The sequence below is a fragment of the Coffea eugenioides genome, chromosome 11, assembly GCF_003713205.1.
Source record: "Coffea eugenioides isolate CCC68of chromosome 11, Ceug_1.0, whole genome shotgun sequence".
Taxonomy (NCBI): domain Eukaryota; kingdom Viridiplantae; phylum Streptophyta; class Magnoliopsida; order Gentianales; family Rubiaceae; genus Coffea; species Coffea eugenioides.
Window position 1 is genome coordinate 43,536,266 of NC_040045.1, and position 14,871 is coordinate 43,551,136.

Consider the following 14,871-nt stretch of genomic DNA (forward strand, 5'->3'; position numbering starts at 1 on the left):
GAGGCATACAATGCCATACAAACCTATACTTACCTACCATACTTGCTCCTATATATTTTATTTTATTTATTTTTTTATCTCAAATACGTCACATTATTATTTTGCTACTATATTTTATTTTATTATAAAAACTTCAAAAACTCCCATCCACCCACGGGCTCAGAGCTGCTGCAGGAAAACTTGCAATAAAAACATACATGTATAGAGCTTTGGAGTGAATTTTAAACAAGATATATCTTTCTGGTCCCAAGATATGGAGTAATTTAGAACACAACTCTTGATTAGTGATGAACACGTTGCTTGCTTCCCCTACATCAACTTTTTTTAGACTCTATATGTAGCTAACAAATTGCTTACTCCGAAAAAAGGAAAATATGATGAAAAACAATGAGAAAAATAAAAGCAACTGAGTACTAAATCTTTTAGAGTAAAATATTATCACTACTTGAGTTGTTCACAAACTAAATTGGGTAAAAATGAGTTCATCATTCGTATGTGGATTAAGTATAACACTTGTTGGTCGAAAAATTAGTGGACATATCACTACTAGGGCAAGGTGAAGAATCCCAGAACAAGTTCGACTTCCATGCATCTCCCATATTCAACGGGAAGTTGAAGGGATATCCAACGGATTGCATCGTCCCCCAGAGTTGATCCCTTTGTGCTACATTGGGATCATTCACCAATGCTGTCTCCTCTTGATCATCATGATTAGCATTTCTTCTAGTAACCTGATCAGGCACTGTGATTGAGAAGTTGTGGAAGTACTGATCTTGTGACACTTTATCATCAAAATCGCCAAACATGGAGGAGGACATGTTTAGTAGCAAGGAAGAAGCGTCAATAGTGTATTTTAAGGGTTCAGATGTTGGGATTGGGATGGTTGGAAATGTGGAGGTCGGAGGGACACATTTTGAAACAGAAATCTGAGATGGTTCAATGTTGCTGCTCATTTGGTTGACGATGGATTTATAGGGAGAAGTATCTAGTGGAGAAAAAGTACTAGCAATTGATGATTGTTGTAAATCACTGTTACTATCTCCAAACTGGATTACTGAACTTGTTTTGGTTGTTAATGACATGTTACTTGAGCTGAAATTGCTAGTACCGTAAACATTTTGAGTTAGAAAGTCAGATGTTATAGTAGTAGGAGTTGTTTGAGGTACAGGAGAGATCCAAGAATGAGAAAGAGCCCTTTGCGCATTTGAGTTTGCTTTCTTGAATATCCTGCAAATTGCCCATGCGTCCTGAAGATTCCAAATCAACCAGTAAGACATGAGCATCACATTATTGGGAAAAAAAAATCTTAGAAACTGTGAAATCTAGAAAAGTACGATGTACATTACATTAGCTGGAATATTATTCTTGTCCATGTATCTCTTGGATGGTCCTGTGTCACTAAGTGAAGGTAACCTAAACTCATGCATCATCCAGTCAGTCTTTATCCCTTTTGCAGCTCTACCCCTGTAGAAAACTAGGGATTTCTTTAGGCCAATGCACTTGGAACCTTCAGAGGAGTAGATAGGCCTGTCAGTGCCCGTCGCCTTCCAGAATCCAGCTCCAGTTACTCTATTCGGCCGTGCACTGTTTCTATATTTTCGGTCCCTTGGACAATAAAAATACCATTCTTTTTCTCCAGTTGTTGCTAACTCTGCTCGCAAAAGAAATTATAAGAGCACAAACACTCGGTTAGTTCTTGTATGAATTCGTAGCATAACATTTTCAGAGGGAAAAAAACTAAGGAACACGCAAGATCAGCCCTCTAGGTTCTTGAAACAGAAAAAATGTCACAGTATAGATCTATAAACAAGCAACTGAAGTATACTCAAAGTTTTCTTATATGAAGAATGAAGGTCCATATGAAGATAGTAGTGAAATTTACATACAATAGAGAGAAGGATAGATGTTTCTTACTTGGAAGATCCCATGGATCATATTTATAGATGTCAAGTTGCTTGATAAGTTCAATGGAAAGAGGTCGCTGCTGTATCTTCCTTCTTAGATAAAACCCTACAAGTTCTTCATCTGTTGGATGAAACCTGAACCCTGGCAACATCACTTCATCCAACTTTTCACTACTATCATTTCTCTCATCCATGCCTTTTCTTCTCCTTAACGTGAATCACAAGCTTACTCCTTAATTTCAGTGTTCTCAATAGGGAACTAATAATAATTCCAGATTATCAAGCGCGAAGCTTAGAACTTATAGTTTCTTGCAACCACAAGAAAGCAGTTATATGTTTCAAAACTTACAGCAGATCTTTAAACCAAGCTAAGTAACTAACTCTTCAATGTAAAAATCTTTAAGAAAACTCCACTAAATTCTCTTACAGTCAGTTGTTTGTAACTCTAGTGCCTTAGTGTGAAATAAACACCCTATAAAATGAAACATATAAGTAACTTAAAGCTAGCATGCAGTCCAGACGCTCCAAACAGATAAACACAAAGAAGAGGCTGAGTTTGTAAGGCTGTTGTCTCAGTTTGAAGTCATTATATGCTTCCTGAAGAAGGGTCTGCCCCCGAAGTATCAGCCGACTTTTCTGGTGACTTTAAAGGGCTTGTTTTCTTACGAGGATCGGTACTATATCTGAGAAGGAAGGAAACTTTGGCCAAGTTCATAATAACACCTACCAAGAAACCCTAAAGAAAAATGGGATCCTAGCAATGACTCTTATCTTACTACCTCATGGCCTTATTGAAAGCTATTGTGTTTTATTTACTCCAAATTGAGGAATCTCAAGAACTACCATATCAGCCGTTATGGGGATTGGAAGTTCACTGTCATTTTTAATATATTCTATTCGGTTGATGAAAATTTTAAAGTAATTAGTACGTATGATGAAAATGCAAACTTCCAAATGTAGTGAGTTTTTTTATTTAACTTGGTTTGAATTGTTATTTGGATATGGACCAAAAAGCAACTCCCAAAGCAGAAGCTCAAAATTATATTCAGCTGCCAAATTCCTTTGACTACTCCTCCCTCAAAGTTTATTTCAGAGTCTTCAGTTTCTCAAGATCCAAAAATCCCATTTCTATTCCATTCCCAGAGCTTCTATTCCACTGACTTGTCAGAGATTATTGAATATATCATGTATCTAAATTAGACAAATAAATTAAGAAGATGCTATAGCTTGGACGTATCTTAAAGTCCAGAGGGTATACTATACTATGGTCCTATTAGAAGGGACCATCAATCCTGAAAACCTTGTTCATCAGTTAACTATCCTTTGACCTTCATGGGCTCCATATCTTTCATTTCAGAGGCCAAATTTTGCTCAAAGAAAGTTGACTGACGACTAAGATGTTCTAACTCTACCTTTTTGACAGTTTTGACCCTAATTTTATGAGCTAATTCTTTGAAATGTGGATTGGTTAGAGTTTGTCCAAAATCCTGCTTGTCATTTTCTCTAGCAATCTTTTCAGTCTCTTACAATGCTAAAAAAATTCGAAACTTTTCTCGCTTATGACCTAGCGCGGCCTGCATTTTCAATGCTCCAACTATATTAATTCAAGACTCCTAGAATAGTTAATTTAGTTTTCAATCTCAGTGGCCATCATTTCTTAGTTTTCATTGTTTTTCCGTACATGTTTGTTGTAATCCGCCTCATTCTTCCAATCTGTTTGATTTCTTTCCTCTCTTTTAAAAATATTGAGTGTAGCATTATTTCATGCTTATCATTAATCTTTGCCTTTGATTGGACGGGATTTCTATTTCCAGAATTTTTTTTTAAAAAAAAGTGAGGAATCTTTGATTCAGGTGAAGGAGTGACAATAAATACAAGTACATTAGTAAGACATTAATGGTAGCCAAAAAAAAAAAAAAATCAATGGCAGCGAAACAGTATATATACCAAAGGGATGGAAAAAGATTCGATGGTACATAAAAAAGGTAACTTAAATAATCCAAACTAGCTTTTTTCTTTTCTCTTGTTAATGTCCTGATCTTTCTGGATCTGAGGTCATTTGAAAGAGCAAAAGATTTTGATCTTTTGGATGGAGTAGCAGGCTGAAGGTTAGAGGCTTTCTTTTCTCTTAACCAGCCCCTTTTATTTTCCTTAATCTTTTGATGTTTCAAGCTTTACAAACATGGCAACCGTCTTAGAACATGGCTGTTTGCAGACCATCCCAACTCCTTTTTTTTCCACCATTTGTACCAATGTAGATCAGGGATCGAGTAAAATAATGGGGAAAAACGGATAAAAACAATAATAGGAGTCATAGTTCATAAGATTTCTCATTATAATGGGGAAAGAAAAAGAGAGAAAAAGTTGAAATCCAGCACTTGTCTTATAAGAAATATATATATATATATATACTCCTAACTCTTGCTCAGTGAGAGCAGCACTTCCTCAAGAATCAGTTAATCTTCCTTAAAGGATGCCATAATTTCAAGTGAAACAGCCCGCCTCGATCACTATCCTTGAACCACTCAAACCCAAACAGTACAGTATTAGAGTATTCATAATTTGCATGTATATAGAGCTGGAATGGACCTGTGAGGGAATTTATAGAATTCAGAAGTGGAGTGGTTGATTTTTTTGCCTTTTGGCTCATGGGTTGACGGCAAGGAGTCAATTTCCTTCGATTTTGGGGCTATTGGAGAAAACCCACAGCTTGGATTTCCACAATTTCTTGCTTCTAGAAATGCAAAGAAAATAATGCAAACTTCACATTATGGGCTACTGTACGAGTTTTGAATCTATCTTGTAAAATTCCTCAAAGTTTCCATATTTAAATCAATTTCTCGTACTAAAGTTTGCTCACCTTGTCTTCAGAGTGGATGGCAAATAGAGTACCAACTATTAAATGGGGATGATGTTCGCAGAGTCAAATGCCAAACTTGGAGTTAGAGACTTCAAATTTAGTGAAAATGAACCCTCACACCCAACCCACAATCCAAGCCCCTCGTTTGAAACCCCTTTTTGTCTGTCTTTGACCTTGGGTTTGCTTCCCAAACGTGCAACCATTTTAAATAGAATGTGTCGAACTCTTCAAATTCAGGCATCCCAGGCTTTATTTACACAACTACTCAATTTTGGTTCAGTGGTCATAGAAAAAGGCCCCTTTAAACTATAAATCGAAAGTTCGAACCTCATCTGTAATAAAAAAAAACACTTCTTTAATTTAGTTATGTCTGTATGTTGCAGAAAGAAAAAAGGCCTTAATTTACACCATTTAGCTCATTTACATTATTCATAGCCACTTCACCCTACCAAGTCCAGTTTTCTATTGATGGATCATAAACAGTATGAGAACAATTCTAATAGATTTTTCAGATTTGGAGCGTTTATCATGAAATACTAATAATTACTACGTGAAATATCCCTACTATTGCGTGATAAAAGTGCCATAGATTATACCGTCCGTGAACTCAACTGAAGGTCATGAGCACTGACTTTGTGGTTATTTTGACAGTTCTTTCTTTTACCAAAAGCCTTCAGAAGAACTATGCCCAACTCCTTTTTTTTTTTTTTTTGGGAGAATAACTAAACCCAGCTTAGGCACAACGAAAGAAGAATTATACCCATTCATACCCGTTCTTCTCTTAAAGAAAGAAAAAAGATAGAACTGGAACCCAACAAAATTGCTCATTGTTTTTTGCTACAGCTAGTTTATGATAACAGAGAAAATGATCAAAGGAAAAACCGAATCATAACATAACCGTACACTATATAATCATTTCTCAGTACATGCAAATCCTTCATGTCACAACCACAACATATTCAATAGTTTACAATTAAAGAAAAATGGCTTCCATATTCACTTTTCATATTTTCTGAGTGCTTTCCTCTTGTTGCAAACCCCTTGGCAAATCCCAGCTAAGGCATGAACAACCCTAGCCTAGAACGAGAAATTCTCAAAAACTTGCGTTTACCCTGTTGTCTTAGAATTTTCACAACGCAGGCTTGCCCTGCCTGCTGTTGGTAGCCTGCATTTTTTTCTCTCTTCATTTTTTTGGGGTCCCTTTTTCGTTCTCTTTGAAAGCACTGTTCATGGACACGGTAAATCTTGCCTAAGCCTATGTCCTAACGAGAAAATTTTTAAAGAGAATACCTTTCTTTACAAACAAAACATCAAAAGTTTAGAAGTAACAAAAGATCTGCTTGAGCAATTCTTTGAATACATAATAGCTATAGACTGCTTATGGCACAATAATCAACTTTACATTCATGCCTAGGCTTTCAATGATCATTTCCTGTGATCGTACAAACAATTACAAGTAATCATGTCAAATAACAAAAACTGCCTTTTCCAACTTGCACATACTATCTCGTTGTTGACAGAATAACTGAATCATCAAGATGCTTGTATCATCTCTCTGATGTCATATCCTTGAAGCTACAGAAAAATTAGCCAGGGTTAACCCTTCATCACATATTTTTCTGATTAAAAAAAATAAAAAAAGGGCAATAATCGTCAAGGAAAAACAAAAGGCAAGAACAACAGTATGATATTAGATATGCCCTCTTAAAGATTAACACAAGAAGGAGATAACTGATCGTGGGATTGGCTAATGAAGCTTCTTTACAAGCAGAGCATATGTCTTTACCATATTCTAGGATGGTAGCAGAGATTTAGACAAAAATCCCAACAGTATGACACATAACATATAATAGTAGAAGCACAACATGGAATTTGCAACGATACACGGTTTTCAAGGTCGAACTCTACCAAAACACGCAAAATAACGTACACAAACAAAAATACCTCACAAGATATATCACCTCATTCAGATACAAATGCAAAAGTAGATTCAAATAACAAGCTTTGGAATGTTATTTACCTCAAGGAAGGTGAGCAGTAAGATAACTCCAGAGTTCCAAAGAGCATGAATTGTTATAGGTGTTAGAAGGTTGCGTGTTTGAGCATAAGATAATCCCAAAGCAATACCTACATATATAGTCTCTGTTAGTCCAAATCCAGAATGGAATGGCTATGCAGCAATACAAACTCTAGTCCAGTGTTTTCAACCAAAAGTAGACTCTTCCTTTTCATTTATTTTGTATTTCTGGGTTTAATAAACTTGTTAGTTCATTTCACATCAGAAGGTCCAACAGTTCTATTATCTCCATGAAGCAATTCAAGGAAAAACTGAGAAAACATTAACAAGAGATGGGAGGATTTAGCACTGATATCGCCTTTGTGCACTTTCCCAACAATTGCAATTTTCATTGCCAACAGATACACATTTTCAACGTTTAAAAGGTAGGGTTCTGATAAGACTCCATCAAAGTTTCCATGATTTCCAGGTCGATTATTTTGTGCTCTGCACATAGAAGCCTTTCTTCCCATTTTAGTTAGTTTTTCTTTTAGTAATTATATTGGGGATGAAAGGGGGAGGTTTTCCTACTCTTCAATCCATAGTTTATTGTCTATAAGCAGTGTACCAAGTACAAACAGCTGAGGAAATTCTCCAGGGGTGAGATGTGCAATTGCAAATACAGCAGCACTAACAACGATGGAAAGTGGTGTAGGCAACCTGCACGGAAATGCAATAAAGCATGAGGGTGGATTTTGACACTTCGATGCATGGACTAGAAAAGTTCTTATTTAAGCATGGACTTATCATTAGGTTTAGTCCCCAAGCACTTGAATCAATTTAGCGACAACCCATTTTTACGAGGGAAAAGTTGAAGTAGGCATACCATTTGGTCAGAGCCACCATGAAAAACCCTCTAAAAACAGTCTCCTCAAGAAGTGGAGCAAGGATACCGGTGATTCCCACAAGGCAAGCAGTGCTGCATTTTAAACAAAGAACTCTTTCATTTGCACCTTTGATCTTGCGAAATGATCACATCTAAAAAGTGCAAAGTCCACATACAAGAATCCTCTTGGTAAAATCTTAAAGATGCAGCAGTAAATCTTTTTCCTGGAAGTACCTGATACTTGAGGATCCAATCAACGGAAGCAAGCGAACAAGAGCGTCGGTCTGACAATAAAAAACGGGTGGGATGAGAGAGATGAACGGAGTAGATAAAAATTAATCACAGGTTGACTAGTGGTCTAGATGAAATTCCTGATTAGTAATAAAAAGAAATTATTCTCTCAAAATGGAAAGGTTTATATGACATGAATGGTTAAGTAAAAGAGGAACACACACAGAATGCCTATGTTGCTTTACTACAAATTCTAGAAAATTTTCCAAGCGGCCTGCTGTGTGAGACAGAGAAAAAAATTTTACAAGGTAGCCCACTCAAAATCATCACCTACTTGCTCAACACATATCAATAATATCTGCGGAAAACAATTTTAGGCAGTGGTTCTTAATGGGCAGAATAGAGCATGTGCTTCTCATGAATGGAATTTACTCCTTGCTAACATATGAACCACCTAATAAACAAGTTCACATCATAAAAGAAAAACTTATAAGTTGCATTCAATGTACCTCAAAAGGTCCTTTTTCCCCTTTTCTGATTTATCCTTTTTTTCTCTTTTTTTTCAGCCTCTCTTTTTAATCTATGTTCTCAGGTAATGGCAAAAAGGAGGATACAAGTCCAAATAATATTATTTCCCTGGAAATTTTGCATTTTTAGTTGTATTCATGTATAAACTAGTCAGCAAAACTGAAAAACAGTGCAAGTTGGAATCTCACCTCTCTTTGTGGGGTCTCACCACTAAAGAAGGATACTGCAACACCCGTTAGTGCAATGGCAGCTAGAGCTCCAACAAGACCAATACCCGCCCATACTATCCACCCTTTCTGAAGATTGAAAGGTTCTCTAATATCTGAAAAAGAGTCCAACATATCATACATTTTCATCAATTTTAGAACTCATTGCAAGAACAAACTCCACCAAGATGTGCTTAACTGCTGGACTTCAAGAACAGCAAAAAGCAAACACATATTAAATGCAATTTCTACCCATGCAAATAAACCTGCCATTCATATTACAAAGACCGGAGATGCTTTTTTATTCAAGAGTGATATATAAGTACTTTCAACATTAAAGATAGCTGTAAAATCTCCAAGAAAATTCTTAAAAAAAAAAAATTCTCATGCAGCAAGATATACTTCATAAAGTAAGCATTACCATAACGAAATACATCCTCGGGAAGTGGTCCAAATGAGCTGGTAATTCCATAAAGCACTGCAAGCACAGCTGCAGTGGTAATGCTACAAACACGACAAATTAGCGGATTAAACTAAAATGAACACCTCAAGTATGAAATAATTGCATTTATTACTGGCACAGAAATACATACGCTTGGTCAAGGAACAATATTTCTGCCTTCTCATCTAAACTCAATTCTCTGATTTGGACTCCCAAATATGGTATTGCTGCTGTTTCAATTAGTCCTGTCAAAACAAAACTGCCTAAGAAATAATCAGTAATCTTCAAACATCAGTGACTAATCATGAGCAGCTCCACCAAGAGAAAAATAGAACATCCAAGGACATGGCCTTCTCATTTGTATGCAATGTTACGCCAAGAAATAATTGCAGCATTGCCTCTAATGATAATCAAGCACATTGGGGAAAAATGAAAGTTAAAAACCCAAACAAGAAGCTATTCAATTCTAGTCTTAAAGGTATAACTCTGTAGGAGGAATTATTAAACAAAAATCTAAACATTACAAAACTCAAGTTCAGCATAATAATAGTAGTAAACATTCAAAAGGCACCTCAATCCGCAAGCCAGTGAGGTCAAAGAAACTGTCTGCCATTTCCAAGGCACATCCCACCGCCTTAGTATTGGCGAGTCCAATCCATCTCCCTGAAGACCATTATGCACATCACCTCAATCTTTTAGAAGCCCATTATGCATATCATCTATCAAAACCTTTTCTACGTTGTTACAGAAAATGTTAATTTCTAATCTAGATCGTTACGCTAGTTTTTTAAAATATGGTAGTCCAGTAATCAAGGGCCTTTCTCCCTGAACAGGATTTGATTTTCAAATTCCCCACCCGTCTCCACATCTCTTACTTTGAAAAGTGTAAAAGGAAGGGAAATAAAATAGTAGAGAACTGAAGCGTAAAACTTGTTGCTGGATTGTTCGAAGAAACAAATCCAGTCAGAATTCATACACCTACATCTAACTTTCTCAAATTATCCTAAAATTCCCAAGTATAGGGTTCCTAAAATTCCCAAGTATAGGTTCCAAAATGCCGAAAAACACACTACAGAAGACCAAAATACCCAAATAAAAGTCTAATCTTTTTTACTACAGGAGATTGGCAGCAATGTTAAAAGTAAAACCCACCATTTAGTTACGGAGAAAACAAAAATTCAATCAGCAGTACAACTATTCTTTAGTCATCAAGTCAGTAAAGCAATCTTACTTTCTGCTCTGATTCTTTACCGGAGTAAAAGCAGATGCAACGTCGCCGTGAACGGTGAACAGGGCTTGAAGCTGAAGGGGCCCTGAAACTGAGCGAACTGGGAAGTTGGTTCAATTGGCGAAGAGTATAAGAACCAGCAAGACTGCGAATATGATCACCGGAAAAAGGGAGAGGTAGGTGTTTAGATGAATCATGATTACTACTTCCATTGCAGAGTTTTAAGGGAAGAGATAGTATAAGTAGCGCGGAAGTGGAGGACATTTTCAGCAGCTTTGCAAGTTTCAGTCTTTGGACGGATGGGAAGGTTCAATCGAGCAGCTGAATCAGAATTTGATGAATTCTTCCCCAGCTGAGTTGACTCTCGAGTGGCTAATTCTTGGAACCGAGGATAAGCATAGCTTAGGCATTTTATTCTGTTATTTTTCTTTTCTTTTGTAATCAATAAAAATTAATTGCAACTTACAAGCACCTGATCGAAACCCCTGAAGCCCACCTAGTGCCAGGCCGATGACGATGGACTTCTTATTACTCCAGCCCAATGCAAATGGACCAGAATTGTACTGGGTTCAAGCAGATTTTCACTTCTTATTTTGGGGAATATGGACTTCTTATTACTCCAATAGTGATGGAGCGGAATTGTACTCGATTCAAGCAGATTTTCAGATTTTATTTTGGGAACTATAACCGTATTATATGCCGTAATTATAGAGTAAATATTTGTGGCTAAATTTTGAAAAAGCTAATTGTGAAAAGTGGCCATTAGGAGTATAAACAAGTCTAACCAAGCTGAACATTACCGTGTTCAAGTTTGTTTGATTATTTTAACGAGTTTGAAATTTTGTTCAACTTATCTATTTGTCTAACCATATTTGAATGAATTTGTTATAAGTTTGAATGCTACTGAACATAAAACGCTGTTCAAAGTTGACGAACCAAATTTTAATGAATTTTTACCAAACCAAACCCGATTCGAGTATCGAATAATTTGGTTCATCTTTCAATCGTAGCAATTATAAAAGTACATTCTAGATTTTGGCTTTTTTTACACTATTAAAAAAAATTCAAATCTAAATGAGTATATCAAAACAAAACAAAAAAAGCTTACATCCAAAAAAAAATTAGAATTTAAAATCGTGTAATATAAATAAACAAGTACAACCCACATGGACCAAAGGCCTATATATATATATATAGACACACATAAATATTGATGCAATGTGATAGGGAGATCACTCTTAATCGGCTTCAGATGGTTTTATATTACACACTAATGCTGAATCTAAATACTAAAGAAGCTACACGAGTGACAAGTACGTGAAGTAAGGCGTGAACTTCTAACCTATCACCCATAATAAGGCACGTAAGTGCCATATGGATATGGTAGCCAAATCACCTGACGCTTTAATCTCCTATTAGTAGTATCTCTTAAGGCGCACTTACATTACTGGTTAGCCCCATTAATATCTCCCAATCGAATCGTTACAAATTAGTAGAATTTGGACGATTTTTATCCCACCATAAAAAACACTTGGCTAATTCAGATTTCGAGAATATGAACTTAATCTCAGGGTGGACAAATGATACTACTACTAGTTGAAAAGGGTTTAGTACTTAGAGAAAACTACATGCCCAACAGCTTCAAGACGAGTGCATGAAGGTTCAGAAATTTGAACTATGCCTGGATGGATGGATGGATGGATGGATGGATGGATGGATGCTGGATACACGTTTTAAATAATATATAATTGATGATGACGAAATTTGAGAGAAGGTATCGATTCTTAGACCCATTACTATCTGCCTCAGCCTGGCCCCGACGACGGGGAAAAGCGTTGCAAAATTGAGTTGAATGCGAGGGTCGGTAGGTAGGTTGACCCAATTAAAACGCGTTCAGGAATAATTGAAAATGAATTCCATCCAGTTTAAGTAAGACCGTACGTGGGAATGATCTCCCTCTTGCCTACTCAATTATTTGACAAGGAAAAAGAAAAAAAGAAAAGTCCCATTAGGATTTAATGAAGCGGGAGCTTTCAAATTATATATATGTCATTCCAGTTCTGTACTATATGAAAAGCAATAATAGGGAGGGTATATAATTAACCCCACCATTATTTGGGAATGTGGAAGCATTTCCAAATTGTAATGCACACGAAATAGTAATATAATATACATTGCTCCGGATACTTAAAATAAAGAAGGTAGAAGAAGTGGGGTACTAGCTAGGCACACACAGTCGGTGGGAGAGATATACATGTACCATTTTCTTGTGGTGGTGAATTATGATTGAGCATTTCATCAATATCAAAAGCAAAAGAAAATAGTACTTATTATTATTTATATAATATAACAGGGTCACGGCGTTACTAGGGAGGAAGCCACGTGACCTGATTGCTTTCAAGTTTCGAACAGAATGGGTGGGGGGTTTGGTCTGACTTTTCATTAAACTGGCTTGTTCCTTTCTCTGTCCAAATTAATGCATGTGCATGCATGTTCAGGAAATCATGCCACTTGCCGAATAATAACAAGTTTACTATAGTAGTAGTAGTTAATTCGACAACCCTAGTTGTCTGCAATTATCATATTTGTATGATAAACTTCCTTGTAGACTTTTTTTTTTTCTTTTGGGTAAAATATAAGAAGGCTCCTTGAGGTTAAACGAACATATAGAAAATTAGCAAAAAATTAGCTCTAATACCTCATGATTTGAACAAATTTTTTTAATAAAAATTAGCAAAAATTATTTTAGTTGTTCAAATCTATTTGTAACTAATGTGCGTGTGTAAAATTGTGGATGTGTAAATTTGTTCTAGGCCTAATACCACAGCCACTTGCAGATCATTTGTGCTAAAAAGAATGGGTGAAGTTAAGACCTTGGGTAATCTGTTTCTCTTTCTTGATTTCAGTAGATGAGTATGGTGATTTGTCACTGAAAGAACCCTTTTTAGTGGCAGATATGCAAAGCTAATGTCTAAAATCCCGTTCATTTTATATGTATCCACAATGGCCTAGACTTGGGTAGACCCGGATTGTTCAAAGATCCAATGGCCCAGATTGTACCACACTATTTCATCTTGTGATGTGACACAATTTGGATCATTGGATCTATGAAGACAGGTCTACCGTCTGAGCCATGGTGTTATCACTCTAATAATATTGTCAATGGTCAAAGAAAATTATGATTACGTACTCCAACCATCTGCCCTGGTTGGCTCCTACAATTGTCTGAAATCATAAAGGTGTTTGCAATAAACTTCAAATATAGCTCAATTGGTGACTAAAACTAAAAAACTAAGTAGTTTACTCTTCAGCTCCTAACAATCTACTGAGGCAGCATTCTCAACAAAAAGTTTCCAGTATATTATGCAATGAAGTGTAATGATTAGCTGTAGAGAGACCAACAAAGTGCAAGGAGAACATGACTTCAAAATGCACCAATTTACATTGGGTACTCTATCACATTAAGCCATAAACTCTACCAAATGCTACTTTGCTTCATAAAATTTTCAAAAACAACCCAAAACTCTTAAATACAACTCTTCTTATTTCTATACATAAAATAAATAAACAAAAACTTCCAAATACAACTTACCTTATTCCTATATACAAAATAAGTAAATAAAAGCAATATGTAACCATAAGAGGTTTTTTTGTAGGTTGACTTAACCACAAGAAGTTTTTCCGTAAGCTTTGCTTAATAGGATGGTCGTTAAAAGGTCTTTTAGTGCTTATATATATTAGGGTAACTGTGTCATTTCATCCACGTCCGTTAGTTTTGATGATTTCCGTTGCTGTTTCAAATTAGTTCAAATCATGAAGAATCGAAATGTTGATTTGAAATCATAAAGGACTTTTTGGTAAATTAGGTTAACCACATGGGTTTTTTTTGTATTTAACTCTTTTTTTTTGGGTACCTTGTTGATTCTTTTACGAGACCAGAAGTTGTCGCTCATGTCGGTCCTCTCCGTCCTTGTTCACTCCTTGTACCCATATCATATACTAGTAATGTTTACTAAATTTCTTTGGTTGTTCATCTACTTCTCTTCTGAACAATTTTTTATCAAGCTGGTATTTCATGTTGTACGATAACACAGATAAAAGTCAATCAGACATTGAGATGATGGTGAAAGCTACCCATCTTTCAGTAACCTTATCTTTTCTCCCCAAAATAGAAAGAAAGAGAAAAACAGGAGGAGAGAATTTTGGTTGAAATGACAATAGCAGAAGCAATATGATACTGTTAAAGAAATCCGTTTGTTTGTGTTTTTTTGGACTCAAAACAAGTTTAGAAAGAAGACCCTGCTTCTAAATAGAGAGTTTAGCATGTTTATTTTCAAAGAAAAAAAAGTAACAAAGAGAAAAAGATTGACCGTATTTCGAATGTATCCTGAGCAAACTTATCCTAAACACATGAATAATGATGACTTAACTAGCTGGATCTATAACGTAAGGTTATGGAGCTAATCAAGACTATGAATTTCTTCTATATATATATATATATATATATATGCTCTCAACATCACAACTAGGGTTGCAAATGAGGCGAGTCGAGTTTTGATCTAATCGAGCCAAGTCTTGACTTAATTTTAG

The 14,871-nt window shown here is 35.9% G+C and overlaps 2 protein-coding genes across 4 annotated transcripts; both read right to left on the reverse strand.

Moving 5' to 3' along the window:
- Positions 1 to 500: 500 nt before the first annotated feature.
- Positions 501 to 2,098, reverse strand: LOC113752652 (putative NAC domain-containing protein 94). Its single transcript, XM_027296743.1, has 3 exons — positions 1,915 to 2,098; positions 1,347 to 1,651; positions 501 to 1,247 (listed from the first exon to the last, which is right to left on the reverse strand). The coding sequence occupies exons 1-3, from the start codon at positions 2,096 to 2,098 to the stop codon at positions 501 to 503; spliced, it is 1,236 nt and encodes a 411-aa protein (XP_027152544.1).
- Positions 2,099 to 6,038: 3,940 nt separating this feature from the next.
- On the reverse strand, positions 6,039 to 10,683 carry LOC113753910. 3 transcript variants are annotated; one of them, XM_027298184.1, is made up of 10 exons: positions 10,285 to 10,683; positions 9,625 to 9,716; positions 9,205 to 9,312; positions 9,033 to 9,115; positions 8,594 to 8,727; positions 7,881 to 7,930; positions 7,647 to 7,739; positions 7,389 to 7,480; positions 6,785 to 6,891; positions 6,039 to 6,339 (listed from the first exon to the last, which is right to left on the reverse strand). In XM_027298184.1, exons 1-10 carry the CDS (start codon positions 10,543 to 10,545, stop codon positions 6,298 to 6,300), a joined length of 1,062 nt encoding a protein of 353 aa, XP_027153985.1. In that variant the 5' UTR covers positions 10,546 to 10,683; the 3' UTR covers positions 6,039 to 6,297. The 3 variants fall into 3 exon arrangements, with proteins under 3 accessions (XP_027153985.1, XP_027153988.1, XP_027153987.1); XM_027298187.1 differs by lacking the exon at positions 9,625 to 9,716 and having other exon boundaries at positions 9,205 to 9,298; positions 10,305 to 10,683; XM_027298186.1 differs by lacking the exon at positions 9,625 to 9,716 and having other exon boundaries at positions 9,205 to 9,316; positions 10,305 to 10,683.
- Positions 10,684 to 14,871: the final 4,188 nt, after the last annotated feature.

Coding starts and splice junctions, on each gene's coding strand:
- LOC113752652 (XM_027296743.1), bottom strand. CDS start 2,098: ATGGATGAGAGAAATGATAGTAGTGAAAAGTTGGATGAAGTGATGTTG. Junction 1,652..1,914: donor TGATCCATGGGATCTTCCAA/GTAAGAAACATC, acceptor TTTTGCGAGCAG/AGTTAGCAACAACTGGAGAA. Junction 1,248..1,346: donor AGAATAATATTCCAGCTAAT/GTAATGTACATC, acceptor TGGAATCTTCAG/GACGCATGGGCAATTTGCAG.
- LOC113753910 (XM_027298184.1), bottom strand. CDS start 10,545: ATGTCCTCCACTTCCGCGCTACTTATACTATCTCTTCCCTTAAAACTC. Junction 9,717..10,284: donor GTAAAGAATCAGAGCAGAAA/GTAAGATTGCTT, acceptor AATGGTCTTCAG/GGAGATGGATTGGACTCGCC. Junction 9,116..9,204: donor ATATTGTTCCTTGACCAAGC/GTATGTATTTCT, acceptor TCGTGTTTGTAG/CATTACCACTGCAGCTGTGC.